Genomic DNA, 22,453 nt, shown 5'->3' with positions numbered 1-22,453 from the left:
AAGAGCCACCTCCATATTTCAGTCAAAAAGGCACAATTGTTCCATTTGTACACGCCCCTTTCCCACCGTGTATGTTCCCTGTTCTCGAGTCACTACAGACCGTGGTTCGATTCCAGGCTGTATCACCACCGGCCGTGATTGTAAATAAGAGTTGGTTCTTAACTGACTTGAGTCGTTTCAATAACGCTCTCTTATATGTGATTAGATGTATGCCTAGAGTAGAAGAGGGGAAAAATACACTAGCAGTAATGAGTGATAGTAATGATATAGGGCAAAAAGTGTCAAAAATGGTCACTATGTAGCTAAGAACAACTGACTTTGAAAGTGCCGCTGATGAGATGGGAAAAGTTTACCGTGGAGCACGGAGGCCATCTAGTGGTTAAACGCTGGTACTGTCAGCGTGGTGAGCACGTCATAGTGGCTCCCTATTGGTATTTGATCTTCAGGCCAGCGTTTCCCAAACTCGGTCCTCGGGTCCCCAAGTGGGGCACGTTGTGTTTTTTCGATTCCAATTGCTCTTGGAATGTAACATGCTAGAGTCTGTCTATTCCTTTGTGAAAATGGCCATTCAATGATTTCTGGCCCATGTGACATTCCTCGATGGCCCCAAAAATCCATGTTTTGATCCGATCATTACAACGTTAGCTGTGTGCACCCCATAATTCATGCGACTGACTAAGCTATTGAAAGTAAAATGATATATCTCTGTCCGGCGCAAGTGAAAGGTGGTCGAAAAAAAGTAGAGTAGAGTCGTGTGTCTTTGGCGTGATTTGAAGTCGACTTCTGATGTGGGATTTAGTTCATTTTTCCAAGAAGATTTGCTGAGGAATCGAAACCCCTTGACCAAATGATACGACAAAGTAAAAGGCCCTAAATACAGGCTTGCCAGTTAAATGCAGCAATGACACGGCTAAAGTGTGTCATCTCAGGACAAAAAGAGCAGGAATTGTCTGCTGTTGCATCTTCACTCATGAGACAGGTAATAGCGGAGCTCCGTGGTGCTGAAAAAGACAGCGCCCCTGGCCATTTGCCAAGGCCTATTTCCCGTTGGAGGGATTTTTGACATGCTATAGGCACAGTTCAGTACACCCCTCATCCTGTAATTGGTCCCAGAATCATCCACTTGATTCCCGACCACCAACCGATTGTCGGGGTGCATTGGTGTAAAATGTGGTCGTCGAGATCAAGTTCTATAGGCTACATGGGGTACTGGCATCTGTACCTTTTTTTTTTTTAGCTACCTACACCAGTAGGGGAGCTTACAGATAAAGAGTGCACTAGGCTAGAGAGAAAAGTACCATTCCGTTTTTCATAAAGTAGGTCAATGTAACTTACTCTCTTTTGATACTTGAGAAACATAGATTCACATGACGTCCAAATCTGCAAGAGACAAAAGCAGCAGAAAATCAGCAGGTGAAGAAAAGGGTTAAGTGAATATGATTTAAGAGCAGTCAAATGAAGTAATAGTGACATAGATTGTAAGAAATGAAATGTACCATGTGAACATTGCATTGTGGCTTTAGAAGAGCATGTATTTGTAGATGAATGACAGATTAGCTTTGGTGACAAAGTAACTGTATAATTTGAGGTACTCTACATGAGCATGTGTTTGCCTATTTGATGATCTGTTGTAGTTAATGTTTGATTTTGAGCACATACTTGTTGTGACAATTGCATCAGGTTGAGGGAGAAATGGTCTGTGTGGCCATTGTGAGTGGCACTTCTGATCCAGCAGGTGGTGTTAAGATCCCTCCCTATGTGGCTTTGAATGATGAGCCAGTGTTGGCAAAATGACTTGTGGTCCAGCGGGTGGCGGTGAAATGCCTCCCTATCTATATGACTTGCCCTATTCCTTTGACATTGTTCACTTGATTGGAGATGATTCCGGTCTTCTTCATGAGCACTCCTGCATGTCTTCCTTCCTGTCTTGCCATGTGGGTTCCACGGAGGTGTGTGTTTTTGTTAGATATCACTGGGCACATTCCTAACGTGGAGGTGGTTTGCATAGCTCATGTCATGTGGATATATAAAGTATTGTATTGTAAGGTATGTTAGTCTACGGACGGTCTGACATTGCTCGTCCATATATTGATGTATTCCAATTGCATTTGGGTGTATTGTGTGGAATGTTGGAACATGGTTAGATCTTACTGTGCTGTTGGAGCTAGTAACACAAGCATTTCCCGACATCTGCTAAACAGGTGTATGTATATCTCTCTAGTCACCCCCAAAACCAATTCTTTCTTTGGCCGCCTCTCCTTCCAGTTCTCTGCTGCCAATGACTGGAACGAACTACAAAAATCTCTGAAAACTGGAAACACTTATCTCCCTCACTAGCTTTAAGCACCAACTGTCAGAGCAGCTCACAGATTACTGCACCTGTACATAGCCCACCTATAATTTAGGCCAAACAACTACCTCTTTCCCTACTGTATTTAATGAATTTATTTATTTTGCTCCTTTGCACCCCATTATTTTTATTTCTACTTTGCACATGTCTTCCATTGCAAATGTACCATTCCAGTGTTTTACTTGCTATATTGTATTTACTTTGCCACCATGGGCTTTTTTTGCCTTTACCTCCCTTATCTCACCTCATTTGCTCACATCGTATATAGACTTGTTTATACTGTATTATTGACTGTATGTTTGTTTTACTCCATGTGTAAGTCTGTGTCGTTGTATGTGTCGAACTGCTTTGCTTAATCTTGGCCAGGTCGCAATTGTAAATGAGAACTTGTTCTCAACTTGCCTACCTGGTGAAATAAATAAAAATAAAAATTTAAAAAAAATGTGTCTATTTGATTAGGATTAGGACTTTTCCTCTATGTGTCGCACTTCCATTTCCACTTTATGTCCCCGTTAGGGAGCTGTCATTATGCTGCAGGCTAATTACTACCAATGTCATTGTGGTCCAAGTTCAACTCCTAGCCTATAGGGTGTGGTAACAGGCCCTCTGTTATTTGTTGTTGTACTCTGCATGTGAAGTATCTGCACTGTAGCCTATAGAGGAACTAAGCCCTTGATAATAGGGGAACGCAAGCTGTTGAACACAAACTCCCAGTCCTATGATGTTGCTCTGTGAAGGGAGGTTAGCTTTTCAGCATTCAATTCCTGGCAGCCTTCTTCGCCCTGGTTGATTTGTGAATGTGAGTGATTCGAGAATGTTTGGCTTGGGTATCCAAGGTGTTTGAGATTGTTGAGGACCAGTGTTCCGAGGGGCTGACTGTGACATCATAAAGCGGAATGTAGTTAGCGTGCTGTTTGAGGGATTCCAATTCAGTCCGTTGCGGCCTTCCAGGCAGTGCAGTTGTGCTTCAAGTGTGCTCTCTGTGTGATGACTTGTTGTGCCTACACGGAGTACAGCTACGAACGGACGTGACATTTGGGGTAAGCCTAAGCCTTTTCGTAACCTTAACCTATTTCTTCTAACTTGCTATGACAAAGTGCTTTGATGACACTAGCTGCATCCCAGCTAGTTGAACGCTTGTCAGTCATTCTCCTAAAAGGCAACCTCTGTTGCTCGATGTACTAAACCGAGGGCCGGCAGCCACTAAGTGCACGTAAGAGACAATTATGGCAACAATAAGTTGTAAGATGATACCTAGTCACATCTGAGATGTGAATCAACTGCACCGATTGGTCAATCGCCAGTATGTGCCCTTGGGCCTCATTTGTCCCCTTTGAAATGACCTGTTGAGATCATTCAATGCAACAGCTGAGGCTCTCTGGCCTATAAAGGATCCACCTCATACCACTATTTCCGTAATATAAGGCTATGTTATTGTTTTTTTGAAAAAACGTACCATACAATATTTGCACATCCCTATCACCTCTGTACGCATAGGAAAATGATCCCTTTATTGTGTGTGTGTTGGGTGGGTGTCTGAGGAATGTTTTACTGCGTTTCAGCTTGCAGAGGTATCACCACCCTTCCCATGGCCACCTGGATCCTGTCTAGGGAAGAAAAAGAAGAATGACGTTATTACATGGCCTTCAAGAGCTACATGACTGCTGAGGTGACATTACGGACCCCTTATAGGGTTTGTGGCATTCCTTGTGTATTTGTTTTCCCGTATGTTGCACTTTGTTTCTCCTTTGTACTTGTGACACTATTTGAGGTTTTAACGCCTATCTCTATTAGGTGTGACTGGCAACTGCAGTGGGTTGAATCCTACTAGTTCCAGTGTTTCCCAACTCCAGGCAGGGTAGAGTAGCCATTTTTTGTGGTAGCCCTGGAGAGGCACAGCTGATTGAAAGAGTTGAATCAGGTGCAACAACAACAACAAGTAGAACACACCAATCATGTGAAGAGTGGGACATCACAGTTGGGCCTTGTGTTCAACATAGCTCAGTATTTGAGTGTGTTTCCCGCGCATGTAAGTAAGTAGCTTTGATTTCTTCTTCCTCCATTGTTCCCTAGAACGAACGCCCTGCCCTCCCCTTTGCAGCAGAGGCCAGGCAAAAGCGCGCGCTTTCTGTGCCACTGGCTTCAATCAGGTCCACCAAACGCAGATAATAAGAGCACCCGAGCACCGAAAATTACGTCATTAATTCACTTGAACTCAGCTAGCGAACACACGATGTCTGGAAGAGGTAAAGGCGGCAAGGGACTCGGAAAAGGAGGCGCTAAGCGTCACCGTAAGGTTCTCCGCGATAACATCCAGGGAATCACCAAGCCCGCCATTCGCCGTCTGGCTCGCCGTGGCGGCGTGAAGCGTATCTCCGGGCTGATCTACGAGGAGACCCGCGGTGTCCTGAAGGTGTTCCTTGAGAACGTGATCCGTGACGCCGTCACCTACACCGAGCACGCCAAGAGGAAGACCGTTACGGCCATGGACGTGGTCTACGCTCTGAAACGCCAGGGACGCACCCTGTACGGTTTCGGCGGTTAAACGCACTCTTCTCGGAACGTCAACATCCCGACTTGAACCCAAAGGCTCTTTTAAGAGCCACCCACATCCGCTTCAAAAGGGTCAAATCCATTATCGTAGGAAACCATGAGCCACTCTTGAGTGGACAGGGGAGGGAGTATTCGTGACAGGAGGCTATGTTCAGTGCAGGCTTTGCCTACAGTCGTATTAAACCATGAGCCACTCTTGAGTGGACAGGGAGGGAGTGTTCATGACAGGAGGGAGGCTATGTTCAGTGCAGGCTTTGCGTACAGTCGTATTACGAGACACCCGAAATAAAGGCACCACGGCTGGGAAATCCCCACCAAGTACCAAAAAGGGGAGCCTTATTTTTGGCCATTGTAGGACGTTTTTTGGAAACACACCATTCCCCACCAGTGACAGAGCATAGGCTATGGTCTTTGTTAGGGAAGCAAGCCTCTGAGTGGAAGGCTCTTATGCGCGCTCAGCTCCACTGGGCAAATGGCAGGGGCGCCTATGAGAAAGCAGGGGTGTGTCCACGGCCGGCGAATTAGCTTAGCTTCGTCTTCATAAGAGGGAAAGGGCTCTCCACCCCCTCATTCGTTTGTGAGAAGCAGCGAGACATCAGCATCATGCCCGAGCCAGCAAAGTCCGCGCCCAAGAAGGGCTCCAAGAAAGCCGTCACCAAGACCGCAGGGGAAAGGCGGCAAGAAACGCCGAAAGTCGAGGAAGGAGAGCTACGCCATTTACGTGTACAAAGTCCTGAAGCAGGTCCACCCCGATACCGGCATCTCCTCCAAGGCCATGGGAATCATGAACTCGTTCGTGAACGACATCTTCGAGCGTATCGCCGGAGAGTCGTCTCGCCTGGCCCACTACAACAAGCGTTCCACCATCACCTCCAGGGAGATCCAGACCGCAGTGCGGCCTGCTGCTCCCCGGAGAGCTGGCCAAGCACGCAGTGTCCGAGGGCACCAAGGCCGTGACCAAGTACACCAGCTCCAAGTAAACAGCCCATTTGGAGTGCTGTAGTAACCCAAGAGGCTCTTTTAAGAGCCACCCAACCTGTCAGTGAAAAAAGCAAATCCAATATGTGTGTGTGTGTGTGTGGAGGACATGTCAAAAAGGGGGGAGAGGGAATAAATGATGCTGACATGAACAGGGTAGGAATGTGTGCATGGCAGTATAACACAGTGAGTGGGATTCCACTCGTGCTCCGATGACCGGAGCCTGTGTAACAGTATAACTTTAGGCCGAACCAGGGACCCCTCTGCACACATCATCAACAACAGTCTCAGAGCAAGTGACGTCACCGATTGAAACTAGCCGTTTCACATCCCTTACACACACCTGTACAAGAGGGAGGAGGAGAGAGAAGAGAGGCTCAAATCTCTCTCTCTCTAGGCCTATATCAGGGCGGACAAGCACATGGGGCGCCAGCCTCCATAGCGCCGTCCGCACAGCCAGACACCAAGACCCACAGACACAAAGACCGGCACGAGTGAGTCACGCTGCGGAGTCAAGCGAGGAAGGACTGCGAGAAGGCCACAAGCCTATCTCTCTCTCTCTCTCTCTCTCTCTCTGACACGCTTTTGAAAGAGACACACAGACAGAGAGAGAGACTACCTAGCACAAGAAAACACACAGGCTCCAAATCCAACTAATAAACTCATACTAATAAAACATCACACACACACACACAAAGTGCAAGTAAGCATGTCGTTGGACAGTGTATTATTTCTCGTTTGCCTCCTGGACACATGACGAATACAACGTGAACTAGTCTCAGCCAGGCCTCACAAGTGCATGTGTTTTAAGGTCCCCAAAAGAGCTCTCCTTTAAAACACCAAGGAGCACATCAGGGGACGCCAAACCATTTGATTCCCTTGCCAGACATCTCGGCTCACTCCACAATCAATGGTGCTCGCAATCGGATGCACTTTTAGGCCATTTAGGAGACAAATAGCACAGGAAAAGCAGTGCGCACCGCTCCAACCCGACAGTCGAACGGTGAGGTTTTGAGCGAGTCGCAGCAAAATGCACGGGGCTTCTGCAGCCCACATGACTTTATTCTGAACGGACACAAGTCTGCTCGCTGGGCCGTTCGCTTTTGGGCCAAAAACGCGGCTCCGTCGGTGACTTTTGGCCCGATATTGGCGACCAGAAAACACAAGTGAAAGAGCATTTGGCCAGCCCGGAGAAGCCGAGCTGGTGGCTTGAGTCTACATGGTTCTCATGTCGCGTTTAAGGCCAGCCCCCTGCACGGTGTGGAGCTTCAATAGCGCAGAGCAGCGTCTACAGCAAAGTACTCCTCCTCACAGACTACCGTAGTGTTGTAAGTGTGTGTGTTTACCGGACCGAACGACAGACATGGCAGAAGTCGCACCAGCACCCGCCGCCGCCGCGCCGGCCAAGGCACCCAAGAAGAAGGCAGCAGCCAAGCCCAAGAAAGCGGGACCCAGCGTAGGCGAGCTCATCGTCAAGGCGGTGTCCGCCTCCAAGGAGAGGAGCGGCGTGTCCCTGGCCGCGCTCAAGAAGTCTCTGGCGGCAGGCGGCTACGACGTGGAGAAGAACAACTCCCGTGTCAAGATCGCCGTCAAGAGCCTCGTCACCAAGGGCACCCTGGTCCAGACTAAGGGCACCGGTGCTTCCGGCTCCTTCAAGCTCAACAAGAAGGCCGTCGAGGCAAAGAAGCCCGCCAAGAAAGCCGCAGCCCCCAAAGCTAAGAAGGTGGCCGCCAAGAAGCCCGCCGCCGCCAAGAAGCCCAAGAAGGTAGCAGCCAAGAAGGCCGTGGCCGCAAAGAAGTCCCCAAGAAGGCCAAGAAGCCCGCTACACCCAAAAAGGCCGCCAAGGAGCCCAAAGAAGGTGAAGAAGCCCGCCGCAGCGGCCAAGAAAGCGGCCAAGAGCCCAAGAAGGCTACCAAGGCAGCGAAGCCCAAAGCCGCCAAGCCCAAGGCGGCCAAGGCCAAGAAGGCAGCCCCCAAGAAGAAGTAAACCTATTACAAACAGTGTTCTTTCTACTCGACACATGTTGTTACCACAAAAGGCTCTTTTAAGAGCCACCCACCTCTTTCCATAAAAGCGCATGTCATTCCATTCCACCTACCTACCCGTGGTGCAAAAGAAATGAAATGAATGACTTTTACGCACCACATTTTGGAGTGGCTAAATGGCTTTACATTTGTCACTCAAGAGTGCAGCACCCTCACCAGTCAACATTGTTGTGATGTGTTAGAATTGGCATGTCACATTGATCCTGATAATAATAAGCATACATACTATAGTGGGTTGGACAGCAGCCATTTGTATTATGAGCCACTCTCGAATTGATTGATACATGTTTCAGTGATTTGAGTTGTCACTTTGGCGCTCCCGCCAACGTGAAAAAGTAACAAAAGTCGGAGGGAAACAGAGTAGCCTAGCCCTTGTCACTCTGCTGCCTGCCTGCCTGCGGGCGGGTGGGTGGGGGCGGGCTTAGGGCTGACTGCCTGTCTGTCTGTCCCTCCCTCACTCCAATTGGATAAGGCCACACCGGTCCGGTGGCCAATCGATGGCTTTTGTGGCGAGGTATAAGTAAGACTCTCGAGGTGGCCAGCGGCTCATTCAGACTTTCTGTGACATACTGAAGCTACCAATATGAGCGGAAGAGGCAAAAACCGGAGGCAAGGCCAGGGCGAAGGCAAAGACACGTTCATCCCGTGCCGGGCTCCAGTTCCCCGTGGGCCGTGTGCACAGGCTGCTGCGTAAAGGCAACTACGCCGAGCGTGTGGGCGCTGGCGCACCAGTGTACCTGGCCGCAGTGCTCGAGTACCTGACTGCTGAGATCCTGGAGTTGGCCGGAAACGCTGCCCGTGACAACAAGAAGACTCGTATCATCCCCGTCACCTGCAGCTGGCAGTCCGTAACGACGAGGAGCTGAACAAACTGCTTGGCGGCGTGACCATCGCGCAGGGTGGTGTTCTGCCCAACATCCAGGCAGTGCTGCTCCCCAAGAAGACTGAGAAGGCCGTCAAAGCCAAGTAAAATCGCTGGTGCGGCTGCAACTTGACTACTCAAACCCCCAAAGGCTCTTTTAAGAGCCAACCACCTAGCTCAACAAAAGCGCAAAGTGTCCTTTCTATGCCTGGCCAATTATTTGGCGTGTTAGATACACACACATATAGACGGCACCGTATCAAGTGCCCACATGAGGCCTAAATGAAGGATAACAACTAGTAGGCTAGAATGAGAGCATTATTGCGCGTCAAGTGTAACGTTGCTCGCGGCCCTAACAAAAGACCCAAGCGCGCCTCGGCGAGGGTGGGGTTGCATTTTGGGGCGGCACGGAGAGGCCGAGCCTCCCGTCCAATGGGCGGCGGAGGAGGCCTCCGCAACGGGCCAATCAGGGCGGTGCGGAGATGGTGACCAATGAGCAGACGCCGCTGCCGGCTTTATAAACTTCACATAGGCATTTTGAGGCTATACTCCGACTGTGAAAGAAGGAAGCTAGCTAGCGCCATGGCCAGAACCAAGCAAACCGCTCGCAAATCCACCGGTGGCAAAGCACCCAGGAAGCAGCTCGCCACCAAGGCTGCGCGCAAGAGCGCCCCGGCCACCGGCGGCGTGAAGAGCCTCACCGTTACAGGCCCGGCACCGTGGCTCTTAGAGAGATCCGTCGTTACCAGAAGTCCACTGAGCTGCTGATCCGCAAACTGCCTTTCCAGCGCCTGGTGCGAGAAATTGCCCAGGACTTTAAGACCGACCTGCGCTTCCAGAGTTCCGCAGTGATGGCCCTGCAGGAGGCAAGCGAGGCTTACCTGGTCGGCCTGTTCGAGGACACCAACCTGTGCGCCATCCACGCCAAGAGGGTGACCATCATGCCCAAGGACATCCAGCTGGCCCGTCGTATTCGCGGAGAGCGCGCATAAACGATGACCTGATCTCCAAAATCCCCCAAAGGCTCTTTTAAGAGCCACCTCCATATTTCAGTCAAAAAGGCACAATTGTTCCATTTGTACACGCCCCTTTCCCACCGTGTATGTTCCCTGTTCTCGAGTCACTACAGACCGTGGTTCGATTCCAGGCTGTATCACCACCGGCCGTGATTGTAAATAAGAGTTGGTTCTTAACTGACTTGAGTCGTTTCAATAACGCTCTCTTATATGTGATTAGATGTATGCCTAGAGTAGAAGAGGGGAAAAATACACTAGCAGTAATGAGTGATAGTAATGATATAGGGCAAAAAGTGTCAAAAATGGTCACTATGTAGCTAAGAACAACTGACTTTGAAAGTGCCGCTGATGAGATGGGAAAAGTTTACCGTGGAGCACGGAGGCCATCTAGTGGTTAAACGCTGGTACTGTCAGCGTGTGAGCACGTCATAGTGGCTCCCTATTGGTATTTGATCTTCAGGCCAGCGTTTCCCAAACTCGGTCCTCGGGTCCCCAAGTGGGGCACGTTGTGTTTTTTCGATTCCAATTGCTCTTGGAATGTAACATGCTAGAGTCTGTCTATTCCTTTGTGAAAATGGCCATTCAATGATTTCTGGCCCATGTGACATTCCTCGATGGCCCCAAAAATCCATGTTTTGATCCGATCATTACAACGTTAGCTGTGTGCACCCCATAATTCATGCGACTGACTAAGCTATTGAAAGTAAAATGATATATCTCTGTCCGGCGCAAGTGAAAGGTGGTCGAAAAAAAGTAGAGTAGAGTCGTGTGTCTTTGGCGTGATTTGAAGTCGACTTCTGATGTGGGATTTAGTTCATTTTTCCAAGAAGATTTGCTGAGGAATCGAAACCCCTTGACCAAATGATACGACAAAGTAAAGGCCCTAAATACAGGCTGCCAGTTAAATGCAGCAATGACACGGCTAAAGTGTGTCATCTCAGGACAAAAGAGCAGGAATTGTCTGCTGTTGCATCTTCACTCATGAGACAGGTAATAGCGGAGCTCCGTGGTGCTGAAAAAGACAGCGCCCCTGGCCATTTGCCAAGGCCTATTTCCCGTTGGAGGGATTTTTGACATGCTATAGGCACAGTTCAGTACACCCCTCATCCTGTAAATTGGTCCCAGAATCATCCACTTGATTCCCGACCACCAACCGATTGTCGGGGTGCATTGGTGTAAAAATGTGGTCGTCGAGATCAAGTTCTATAGGCTACATGGGGTACTGGCATCTGTACCTTTTTTTTTTTAGCTAACCTACAACCAGTAGGGAGCTTACAGATAAAGAGTGCACTAGGCTAGAGAGAAAAGTACCATTCCGTTTTTCATAAAGTAGGTCAATGTAACTTACTCTCTTTTGATACTTGAGAAACATAGATTCACATGACGTCCAAATCTGCAAGAGACAAAAGCAGCAGAAATCAGCAGGTGAGAAAAGGGTTAAGTGAATATGATTTAAGAGCAGTCAAATGAAGTAATAGTGACATAGATTGTAAGAAATGAAATGTACCATGTGAACATTGCATTGTGGCTTTAGAAGAGCATGTATTTGTAGATGAATGACAGATTAGCTTTGGTGACAAAGTAACTGTATAATTTGAGGTACTCTACATGAGCATGTGTTTGCCTATTTGATGATCTGTTGTAGTTAATGTTTGATTTTGAGCACATACTTGTTGTGACAATTGCATCAGGTTGAGGGAGAAATGGTCTGTGTGGCCATTGTGAGTGGCAACTTCTGATCCAGCAGGTGGTGTTAAGATCCCTCCCTATGTGGCTTTGAATGATGAGCCAGTGTTGGCAAATGACTTGTGGTCCAGCGGGTGGCGGTGAAATGCCTCCCTATCTATATGACTTGCCCTATTCCTTTGACATTGTTCACTTTGATTGGAGATGATTCCGGTCTTCTTCATGAGCACTCCTGCATGTCTTCCTTCCTGTCTTGCCATGTGGGTTCCACGGAGGTGTGTGTTTTTGTTAGATATCACTGGGCACATTCCTAACGTGGAGGTGGTTTGCATAGCTCATGTCATGTGGATATATAAAGTATTGTATTGTAAGGTATGTTAGTCTACGGACGGTCTGACATTGCTCGTCCATATATTGATGTATTCCAATTGCATTTGGGTGTATTGTGTGGAATGTTGGAACATGGTTAGAATCTTACTGTGCTGTTGGAGCTAGTAACACAAGCATTTCCCGACATCTGCTAAACAGGTGTATGTATATCTCTCTAGTCACACCCCAAAACCAATTCTTTCTTTGGCCGCCTCTCCTTCCAGTTCTCTGCTGCCAATGACTGGAACGAACTACAAAAATCTCTGAAACTGGAAACACTTATCTCCCTCACTAGCTTTAAGCACCAACCTGTCAGAGCAGCTCACAGATTACTGCACCTGTACATAGCCCACCTATAATTTAGGCCAAACAACTACCTCTTTCCCTACTGTATTTAATGATTTATTTATTTTGCTCCTTTGCACCCCATTATTTTTATTTCTACTTTGCACATGTCTTCCATTGCAAATGTACCATTCCAGTGTTTTACTTGCTATATTGTATTTACTTTGCCACCATGGGCTTTTTTTGCCTTTACCTCCCTTATCTCACCTCATTTGCTCACATCGTATATAGACTTGTTTATACTGTATTATTGACTGTATGTTTGTTTTACTCCATGTGTAAGTCTGTGTCGTTGTATGTGTCGAACTGCTTTGCTTAATCTTGGCCAGGTCGCAATTGTAAATGAGAACTTGTTCTCAACTTGCCTACCTGGTGAAATAAATAAAAATAAAAATTTAAAAAATGTGTCTATTTGATTAGGATTAGGACTTTTCCTCTATGTGTCGCACTTCCATTTCCACTTTATGTCCCCGTTAGGGAGCTGTCATTTATGCTGCAGGCTAATTACTACCAATGTCATTGTGGTCCAAGTTCAACTCCTAGCCTATAGGGTGTGGTAACAGGCCCTCTGTTATTTGTTGTTGTACTCTGCATGTGAAGTATCTGCACTGTAGCCTATAGAGGAACTAAGCCCTTGATAATAGGGGAACGCAAGCTGTTGAACACAAACTCCCAGTCCTATGATGTTGCTCTGTGAAGGAGGTTAGCTTTTCAGCATTCAATTCCTGGCAGCCTTCTTCGCCCTGGTTGATTTGTGAATGTGAGTGATTCGAGAATGTTGCTTGGGTATCCAAGGTGTTTGAGATTGTTGAGGACCAGTGTTCCGAGGGGCTGACTGTGACATCATAAAGCGGAATGTAGTTAGCGTGCTGTTTGAGGGATTCCAATTCAGTCCGTTGCGGCCTTCCAGGCAGTGCAGTTGTGCTTCAAGTGTGCTCTCTGTGTGATGACTTGTTGTGCCTACACGGAGTACAGCTACGAACGGACGTGACATTTGGGGTAAGCCTAAGCCTTTTCGTAACCTTAACCTATTTCTTCTAACTTGCTATGACAAAGTGCTTTGATGACACTAGCTGCATCCCAGCTAGTTGAACGCTTGTCAGTCATTCTCCTAAAAGGCAACCTCTGTTGCTCGATGTACTAAACCGAGGGCCGGCAGCCACTAAGTGCACGTAAGAGACAATTATGGCAACAATAAGTTGTAAGATGATACCTAGTCACATCTGAGATGTGAATCAACTGCACCGATTGGTCAATCGCCAGTATGTGCCCTTGGGCCTCATTTGTCCCCTTTGAAATGACCTGTTGAGATCATTCAATGCAACAGCTGAGGCTCTCTGGCCTATAAAGGATCCACCTCATACCACTATTTCCGTAATATAAGGCTATGTTATTGTTTTTTGAAAAAAGTACCATACAATATTTGCACATCCCTATCACCTCTGTACGCATAGGAAAATGATCCCTTTATTGTGTGTGTGTTGGGTGGGTGTCTGAGGAATGTTTTACTGCGTTTCAGCTTGCAGAGGTATCACCACCCTTCCCATGGCCACCTGGATCCTGTCTAGGGAAGAAAAAGAAGAATGACGTTATTACATGGCCTTCAAGAGCTACATGACTGCTGAGGTGACATTACGGACCCCTTATAGGGTTTGTGGCATTCCTTGTGTATTTGTTTCCCGTATGTTGCACTTTGTTTCTCCTTTGTACTTGTGACACTATTTGAGGTTTTAACGCCTATCTCTATTAGGTGTGACTGGCAACTGCAGTGGGTTGAATCCTACTAGTTCAGTGTTTCCCAACTCCAGGCAGGGGTAGAGTAGCCATTTTTTGTGGTAGCCCTGGAGAGGCACAGCTGATTGAAAGAGTTGAATCAGGTGCAACAACAACAACAAGTAGAACAACACCAATCAATGTGAAGAGTGGGACATCACAGTTGGGCCTTGTGTTCAACATAGCTCAGTATTTGAGTGTGTTTCCCGCGCATGTAAGTAAGTAGCTTTGATTTCTTCTTCCTCCATTGTTCCCTAGAACGAACGCCCTGCCCTCCCCTTTGCAGCAGAGGCCAGGCAAAAGCGCGCGCTTTCTGTGCCACTGGCTTCAATCAGGTCCACCAAACGCAGATAATAAGAGCACCCGAGCACCGAAAATTACGTCATTAATTCACTTGAACTCAGCTAGCGAACACACGATGTCTGGAAGAGGTAAAGGCGGCAAGGGACTCGGAAAAGGAGGCGCTAAGCGTCACCGTAAGGTTCTCCGCGATAACATCCAGGGAATCACCAAGCCCGCCATTCGCCGTCTGGCTCGCCGTGGCGGCGTGAAGCGTATCTCCGGGCTGATCTACGAGGAGACCCGCGGTGTCCTGAAGGTGTTCCTTGAGAACGTGATCCGTGACGCCGTCACCTACACCGAGCACGCCAAGAGGAAGACCGTTACGGCCATGGACGTGGTCTACGCTCTGAAACGCCAGGGACGCACCCTGTACGGTTTCGGCGGTTAAACGCACTCTTCTCGGAACGTCAACATCCCGACTTGAACCCAAAGGCTCTTTTAAGAGCCACCCACATCCGCTTCAAAAGGGTCAAATCCATTATCGTAGGAAACCATGAGCCACTCTTGAGTGGACAGGGAGGGAGTATTCGTGACAGGAGGCTATGTTCAGTGCAGGCTTTGCCTACAGTCGTATTAAACCATGAGCCACTCTTGAGTGGACAGGGAGGGAGTGTTCATGACAGGAGGGAGGCTATGTTCAGTGCAGGCTTTGCGTACAGTCGTATTACGAGACACCCGAAATAAAGGCACCACGGCTGGGAAATCCCCACCAAGTACCAAAAAGGGGAGCCTTATTTTTGGCCATTGTAGGACTTTTTTGGAAACACACCATTCCCCACCAGTGACAGAGCATAGGCTATGGTCTTTGTTAGGGAAGCAAGCCTCTGAGTGGAAGGCTCTTATGCGCGCTCAGCTCCACTGGGCAAATGGCAGGGGCGCCTATGAGAAAGCAGGGGTGTGTCCACGGCCGGCGAATTAGCTTAGCTTCGTCTTCATAAGAGGGAAAGGGCTCTCCACCCCCTCATTCGTTTGTGAGAAGCAGCGAGACATCAGCATCATGCCCGAGCCAGCAAAGTCCGCGCCCAAGAAGGGCTCCAAGAAAGCCGTCACCAAGACCGCAGGGAAAGGCGGCAAGAAACGCCGAAAGTCGAGGAAGGAGAGCTACGCCATTTACGTGTACAAAGTCCTGAAGCAGGTCCACCCCGATACCGGCATCTCCTCCAAGGCCATGGGAATCATGAACTCGTTCGTGAACGACATCTTCGAGCGTATCGCCGGAGAGTCGTCTCGCCTGGCCCACTACAACAAGCGTTCCACCATCACCTCCAGGGAGATCCAGACCGCAGTGCGCCTGCTGCTCCCCGGAGAGCTGGCCAAGCACGCAGTGTCCGAGGGCACCAAGGCCGTGACCAAGTACACCAGCTCCAAGTAAACAGCCCATTTGGAGTGCTGTAGTAACCCAAAGGCTCTTTTAAGAGCCACCCAACCTGTCAGTGAAAAAAGCAAATCCATATATGTGTGTGTGTGTGTGGAGGACATGTCAAAAAGGGGGGAGAGGGAATAAATGATGCTGACATGAACAGGGTAGGAATGTGTGCATGGCAGTATAACACAGTGAGTGGGATTCCACTCGTGCTCCGATGACTGGAGCCTGTGTAACAGTATAACTTTAGGCCGAACCAGGGACCCTCTGCACACATCATCAACAACAGTCTCAGAGCAAGTGACGTCACCGATTGAAACTAGCCGTTTCACATCCCTTACACACACCTGTACAAGAGGGAGGAGGAGAGAGAAGAAGAGGCTCCAAATCTCTCTCTCTAGGCCTATATCAGGGCGGACAAGCACATGGGGCGCCAGCCTCCATAGCGCCGGCCGCACAGCCAGACACCAAGACCCACAGACACAAAGACCGGCACGAGTGAGTCACGCTGCGGAGTCAAGCGAGGAAGGACTGCGAGAAGGCCACAAGCCTATCTCTCTCTCTCTCTCTCTCTCTCTCTCTCTGACACGCTTTTGAAAGAGACACACAGACAGAGAGAGAGACTACCTAGCACAAGAAAACACACAGGCTCCAAATCCAACTAATAAACTCATACTAATAAAACATCACACACACACACACAAAGTGCAAGTAAGCATGTCGTTGGACAGTGTATTATTTCTCGTTTGCCTCCTGGACACATGACGAATACAACGTGAAACTAGTCTCAGCCAGGCCTCACAAGTGCATGTGTTTTAAGGTCCCCAAAAGAGCTCTCCTTTAAAACACCAAGGAGCACATCAGGGGACGCCAAACCATTTGATTCCCTTGCCAGACATCTCGGCTCACTCCACAATCAATGGTGCTCGCAATCGGATGCACTTTTAGGCCATTTAGGAGACAAATAGCACAGGAAAAGCAGTGCGCACCGCTCCACCCGACAGTCGAACGGTGAGGTTTTGAGCGAGTCGCAGCAAAATGCACGGGGCTTCTGCAGCCCACATGACTTTATTCTGAACGGACACAAGTCTGCTCGCTGGGCCGTTCGCTTTTGGGCCAAAAACGCGGCTCCGTCGGTGACTTTTGGCCCGATATTGGCGACCAGAAAACACAAGTGAAAGAGCATTTGGCCAGCCCGGAGAAGCCGAGCTGGGTGGCTTGAGTCTACATGGTTCTCATGTCGCGTTTAAGGCCAGCCCCCTGCACGGTGTGGAGCTTCAATAGCGCAGAGCAGCGTCTACAGCAAAGTACTCCTCCTCACAGACTACCGTAGTGTTGTAAGTGTGTGTGTTTACCGGACCGAACGACAGACATGGCAGAAGTCGCACCAGCACCCGCCGCCGCCGCGCCGGCCAAGGCACCCAAGAAGAAGGCAGCAGCCAAGCCCAAGAAAGCGGGACCCAGCGTAGGCGAGCTCATCGTCAAGGCGGTGTCCGCCTCCAAGGAGAGGAGCGGCGTGTCCCTGGCCGCGCTCAAGAAGTCTCTGGCGGCAGGCGGCTACGACGTGGAGAAGAACAACTCCCGTGTCAAGATCGCCGTCAAGAGCCTCGTCACCAAGGGCACCCTGGTCCAGACTAAGGGCACCGGTGCTTCCGGCTCCTTCAAGCTCAACAAGAAGGCCGTCGAGGCAAAGAAGCCCGCCAAGAAAGCCGCAGCCCCCAAAGCTAAGAAGGTGGCCGCCAAGAAGCCCGCCGCCGCCAAGAAGCCCAAGAAGGTAGCAGCCAAGAAGGCCGTGGCCGCAAAGAAGTCCCCCAAGAAGGCCAAGAAGCCCGCTACACCCAAAAAGGCCGCCAAGAGCCCAAAGAAGGTGAAGAAGCCCGCCGCAGCGGCCAAGAAAGCGGCCAAGAGCCCCAAGAAGGCTACCAAGGCAGCGAAGCCCAAAGCCGCCAAGCCCAAGGCGGCCAAGGCCAAGAAGGCAGCCCCCAAGAAGAAGTAAACCTATTACAAACAGTGTTCTTTCTACTCGACACATGTTGTTACCACAAAAGGCTCTTTTAAGAGCCACCCACCTCTTTCCATAAAAGCGCATGTCATTCCATTCCACCTACCTACCCGTGGTGCAAAAGAAATGAAATGAATGACTTTTACGCACCACATTTTGGAGTGGCTAAATGGCTTTACATTTGTCACTCAAGAGTGCAGCACCCTCACCAGTCAACATTGTTGTGATGTGTTAGAATTGGCATGTCACATTGATCCTGATAATAATAAGCATACATACTATAGTGGGTTGGACAGCAGCCATTTGTATTATGAGCCACTCTCGAATTGATTGATACATGTTTCAGTGATTTGAGTTGTCACTTTGGCGCTCCCGCCAACGTGAAAAAGTAACAAAAGTCGGAGGGAAACAGAGTAGCCTAGCCCTCGTCACTCTGCTGCCTGCCTGCCTGCGGGCGGGTGGGTGGGGGCGGGCTTAGGGCTGACTGCCTGTCTGTCTGTCCCTCCCTCACTCCAATTGGATAAGGCCACACCGGTCCGGTGGCCAATCGATGGCTTTTGTGGCGAGGTATAAGTAAGACTCTCGAGGTGGCCAGCGGCTCATTCAGACTTTCTGTGACATACTGAAGCTACCAATATGAGCGGAAGAGGCAAAACCGGAGGCAAGGCCAGGGCGAAGGCAAAGACACGTTCATCCCGTGCCGGGCTCCAGTTCCCCGTGGGCCGTGTGCACAGGCTGCTGCGTAAAGGCAACTACGCCGAGCGTGTGGGCGCTGGCGCACCAGTGTACCTGGCCGCAGTGCTCGAGTACCTGACTGCTGAGATCCTGGAGTTGGCCGGAAACGCTGCCCGTGACAACAAGAAGACTCGTATCATCCCCCGTCACCTGCAGCTGGCAGTCCGTAACGACGAGGAGCTGAACAAACTGCTTGGCGGCGTGACCATCGCGCAGGGTGGTGTTCTGCCCAACATCCAGGCAGTGCTGCTCCCCAAGAAGACTGAGAAGGCCGTCAAAGCCAAGTAAAATCGCTGGTGCGGCTGCAACTTGACTACTCAACCCCCAAAGGCTCTTTTAAGAGCCAACCACCTAGCTCAACAAAAGCGCAAAGTGTCCTTTCTATGCCTGGCCAATTATTTGGCGTGTTAGATACACACACATATAGACGGCACCGTATCAAGTGCCCACATGAGGCCTAAATGAAGGATAACAACTAGTAGGCTAGAATGAGAGCATTATTGCGCGTCAAGTGTAACGTTGCTCGCGGCCCTAACAAAAGACCCAAGCGCGCCTCGGCGAGGGTGGGGGTTGCATTTTGGGGCGGCACGGAGAGGCCGAGCCTCCCGTCCAATGGGCGGCGGAGGAGGCCTCCGCAACGGGCCAATCAGGGCGGTGCGGAGATGGTGACCAATGAGCAGACGCCGCTGCCGGCTTTATAAACTTCACATAGGCATTTTGAGGCTATACTCCGACTGTGAAAGAAGGAAGCTAGCTAGCGCCATGGCCAGAACCAAGCAAACCGCTCGCAAATCCACCGGTGGCAAAGCACCCAGGAAGCAGCTCGCCACCAAGGCTGCGCGCAAGAGCGCCCCGGCCACCGGCGGCGTGAAGAAGCCTCACCGTTACAGGCCCGGCACCGTGGCTCTTAGAGAGATCCGTCGTTACCAGAAGTCCACTGAGCTGCTGATCCGCAAACTGCCTTTCCAGCGCCTGGTGCGAGAAATTGCCCAGGACTTTAAGACCGACCTGCGCTTCCAGAGTTCCGCAGTGATGGCCCTGCAGGAGGCAAGCGAGGCTTACCTGGTCGGCCTGTTCGAGGACACCAACCTGTGCGCCATCCACGCCAAGAGGGTGACCATCATGCCCAAGGACATCCAGCTGGCCCGTCGTATTCGCGGAGAGCGCGCATAAACGATGACCTGATCTCCAAAATCCCCCAAAGGCTCTTTTAAGAGCCACCTCCATATTTCAGTCAAAAAGGCACAATTGTTCCATTTGTACACGCCCCTTTCCCACCGTGTATGTTCCCTGTTCTCGAGTCACTACAGACCGTGGTTCGATTCCAGGCTGTATCACCACCGGCCGTGATTGTAAATAAGAGTTGGTTCTTAACTGACTTGAGTCGTTTCAATAACGCTCTCTTATATGTGATTAGATGTATGCCTAGAGTAGAAGAGGGGAAAAATACACTAGCAGTAATGAGTGATAGTAATGATATAGGGCAAAAAGTGTCAAAAATGGTCACTATGTAGCTAAGAACAACTGACTTTGAAAGTGCCGCTGATGAGATGGGAAAAGTTTACCGTGGAGCACGGAGGCCATCTAGTGGTTAAACGCTGGTACTGTCAGCGTGTGAGCACGTCATAGTGGCTCCCTATTGGTATTTGATCTTCAGGCCAGCGTTTCCCAAACTCGGTCCTCGGGTCCCCAAGTGGGGCACGTTGTGTTTTTTCGATTCCAATTGCTCTTGGAATGTAACATGCTAGAGTCTGTCTATTCCTTTGTGAAAATGGCCATTCAATGATTTCTGGCCCATGTGACATTCCTCGATGGCCCCAAAAATCCATGTTTTGATCCGATCATTACAACGTTAGCTGTGTGCACCCCATAATTCATGCGACTGACTAAGCTATTGAAAGTAAAATGATATATCTCTGTCCGGCGCAAGTGAAAGGTGGTCGAAAAAAAGTAGAGTAGAGTCGTGTGTCTTTGGCGTGATTTGAAGTCGACTTCTGATGTGGGATTTAGTTCATTTTTCCAAGAAGATTTGCTGAGGAATCGAAACCCCTTGACCAAATGATACGACAAAGTAAAGGCCCTAAATACAGGCTGCCAGTTAAATGCAGCAATGACACGGCTAAAGTGTGTCATCTCAGGACAAAAGAGCAGGAATTGTCTGCTGTTGCATCTTCACTCATGAGACATGTAATAGCGGAGCTCCGTGGTGCTGAAAAAGACAGCGCCCCTGGCCATTTGCCAAGGCCTATTTCCCGTTGGAGGGATTTTTGACATGCTATAGGCACAGTTCAGTACACCCCTCATCCTGTAATTGGTCCCAGAATCATCCACTTGATTCCCGACCACCAACCGATTGTCGGGGTGCATTGGTGTAAAATGTGGTCGTCGAGATCAAGTTCTATAGGCTACATGGGGTACTGGCATCTGTACCTTTTTTTTTTTTAGCTACCTACACCAGTAGGGGAGCTTACAGATAAAGAGTGCACTAGGCTAGAGAGAAAAGTACCATTCCGTTTTTCATAAAGTAGGTCAATGTAACTTACTCTCTTTTGATACTTGAGAAACATAGATTCACATGACGTCCAAATCTGCAAGAGACAAAAGCAGCAGAAAATCAGCAGGTGAAGAAAAGGGTTAAGTGAATATGATTTAAGAGCAGTCAAATGAAGTAATAGTGACATAGATTGTAAGAAATGAAATGTACCATGTGAACATTGCATTGTGGCTTTAGAAGAGCATGTATTTGTAGATGAATGACAGATTAGCTTTGGTGACAAAGTAACTGTATAATTTGAGGTACTCTACATGAGCATGTGTTTGCCTATTTGATGATCTGTTGTAGTTAATGTTTGATTTTGAGCACATACTTGTTGTGACAATTGCATCAGGTTGAGGGAGAAATGGTCTGTGTGGCCATTGTGAGTGGCACTTCTGATCCAGCAGGTGGTGTTAAGATCCCTCCCTATGTGGCTTTGAATGATGAGCCAGTGTTGGCAAAATGACTTGTGCTCCAGCGGGTGGCGGTGAAATGCCTCCCTATCTATATGACTTGCCCTATTCCTTTGACATTGTTCACTTGATTGGAGATGATTCCGGTCTTCTTCATGAGCACTCCTGCATGTCTTCCTTCCTGTCTTGCCATGTGGGTTCCACGGAGGTGTGTGTTTTTGTTAGATATCACTGGGCACATTCCTAACGTGGAGGTGGTTTGCATAGCTCATGTCATGTGGATATATAAAGTATTGTATTGTAAGGTATGTTAGTCTACGGACGGTCTGACATTGCTCGTCCATATATTGATGTATTCCAATTGCATTTGGGTGTATTGTGTGGAATGTTGGAACATGGTTAGATCTTACTGTGCTGTTGGAGCTAGTAACACAAGCATTTCCCGACATCTGCTAAACAGGTGTATGTATATCTCTCTAGTCACCCCCAAAACCAATTCTTTCTTTGGCCGCCTCTCCTTCCAGTTCTCTGCTGCCAATGACTGGAACGAACTACAAAAATCTCTGAAACTGGAAACACTTATCTCCCTCACTAGCTTTAAGCACCAACTGTCAGAGCAGCTCACAGATTACTGCACCTGTACATAGCCCACCTATAATTTAGGCCAAACAACTACCTCTTTCCCTACTGTATTTAATGAATGTATTTATTTTGCTCCTTTGCACCCCATTATTTTTATTTCTACTTTGCACATGTCTTCCATTGCAAATGTACCATTCCAGTGTTTTACTTGCTATATTGTATTTACTTTGCCACCATGGGCTTTTTTTGCCTTTACCTCCCTTATCTCACCTCATTTGCTCACATCGTATATAGACTTGTTTATACTGTATTATTGACTGTATGTTTGTTTTACTCCATGTGTAAGTCTGTGTCGTTGTATGTGTCGAACTGCTTTGCTTAATCTTGGCCAGGTCGCAATTGTAAATGAGAACTTGTTCTCAACTTGCCTACCTGGTGAAATAAATAAAAATAAAAATTTAAAAAAATGTGTCTATTTGATTAGGATTAGGACTTTTCCTCTA

General features: G+C 48.7%; 5 protein-coding genes and 1 pseudogene across 5 annotated transcripts; all 6 read left to right on the top strand.

Annotated features, from left to right (window-relative positions):
• The first annotated feature begins 4,267 nt into the window (after nucleotides 1–4,267).
• LOC118956978 (histone H4) lies at nucleotides 4,268–4,956 on the top strand. Its single transcript, XM_036974271.1, has one exon. It carries the CDS (start codon nucleotides 4,584–4,586, stop codon nucleotides 4,893–4,895), a length of 312 nt encoding a protein of 103 aa, XP_036830166.1. The 5' UTR covers nucleotides 4,268–4,583; the 3' UTR covers nucleotides 4,896–4,956.
• Nucleotides 4,957–5,095: 139 nt separating this feature from the next.
• Nucleotides 5,096–6,136, top strand: LOC118956975 (annotated as a pseudogene).
• A 7,690-nt stretch (nucleotides 6,137–13,826) lies between these two features.
• Nucleotides 13,827–14,768, top strand: LOC118956977 (histone H4). The gene has a single exon (XM_036974270.1). The coding sequence runs from the start codon at nucleotides 14,396–14,398 to the stop codon at nucleotides 14,705–14,707; it is 312 nt and encodes a 103-aa protein (XP_036830165.1). The 5' UTR covers nucleotides 13,827–14,395; the 3' UTR covers nucleotides 14,708–14,768.
• A 494-nt stretch (nucleotides 14,769–15,262) lies between these two features.
• On the top strand, nucleotides 15,263–15,745 carry LOC118956976 (histone H2B). Its single transcript, XM_036974269.1, has one exon. It carries the CDS (start codon nucleotides 15,317–15,319, stop codon nucleotides 15,689–15,691), a length of 375 nt encoding a protein of 124 aa, XP_036830164.1. The 5' UTR covers nucleotides 15,263–15,316; the 3' UTR covers nucleotides 15,692–15,745.
• A 1,162-nt stretch (nucleotides 15,746–16,907) lies between these two features.
• Nucleotides 16,908–17,750, top strand: LOC118956973 (histone H1). The gene has a single exon (XM_036974267.1). It carries the CDS (start codon nucleotides 17,055–17,057, stop codon nucleotides 17,676–17,678), a length of 624 nt encoding a protein of 207 aa, XP_036830162.1. The 5' UTR covers nucleotides 16,908–17,054; the 3' UTR covers nucleotides 17,679–17,750.
• Nucleotides 17,751–18,274: 524 nt separating this feature from the next.
• Nucleotides 18,275–18,769, top strand: LOC118956974 (histone H2A). The gene has a single exon (XM_036974268.1). The coding sequence runs from the start codon at nucleotides 18,321–18,323 to the stop codon at nucleotides 18,705–18,707; it is 387 nt and encodes a 128-aa protein (XP_036830163.1). The 5' UTR covers nucleotides 18,275–18,320; the 3' UTR covers nucleotides 18,708–18,769.
• The last annotated feature ends 3,684 nt before the right edge of the window (nucleotides 18,770–22,453 follow it).

The sequence above is a fragment of the Oncorhynchus mykiss genome, unplaced genomic scaffold (genome assembly GCF_013265735.2).
Source record: "Oncorhynchus mykiss isolate Arlee unplaced genomic scaffold, USDA_OmykA_1.1 un_scaffold_432, whole genome shotgun sequence".
In the NCBI taxonomy this organism is placed as follows: Eukaryota; Metazoa; Chordata; class Actinopteri; order Salmoniformes; family Salmonidae; genus Oncorhynchus; species Oncorhynchus mykiss.
This window is presented reverse-complemented; position numbering and strand designations above follow the sequence as displayed.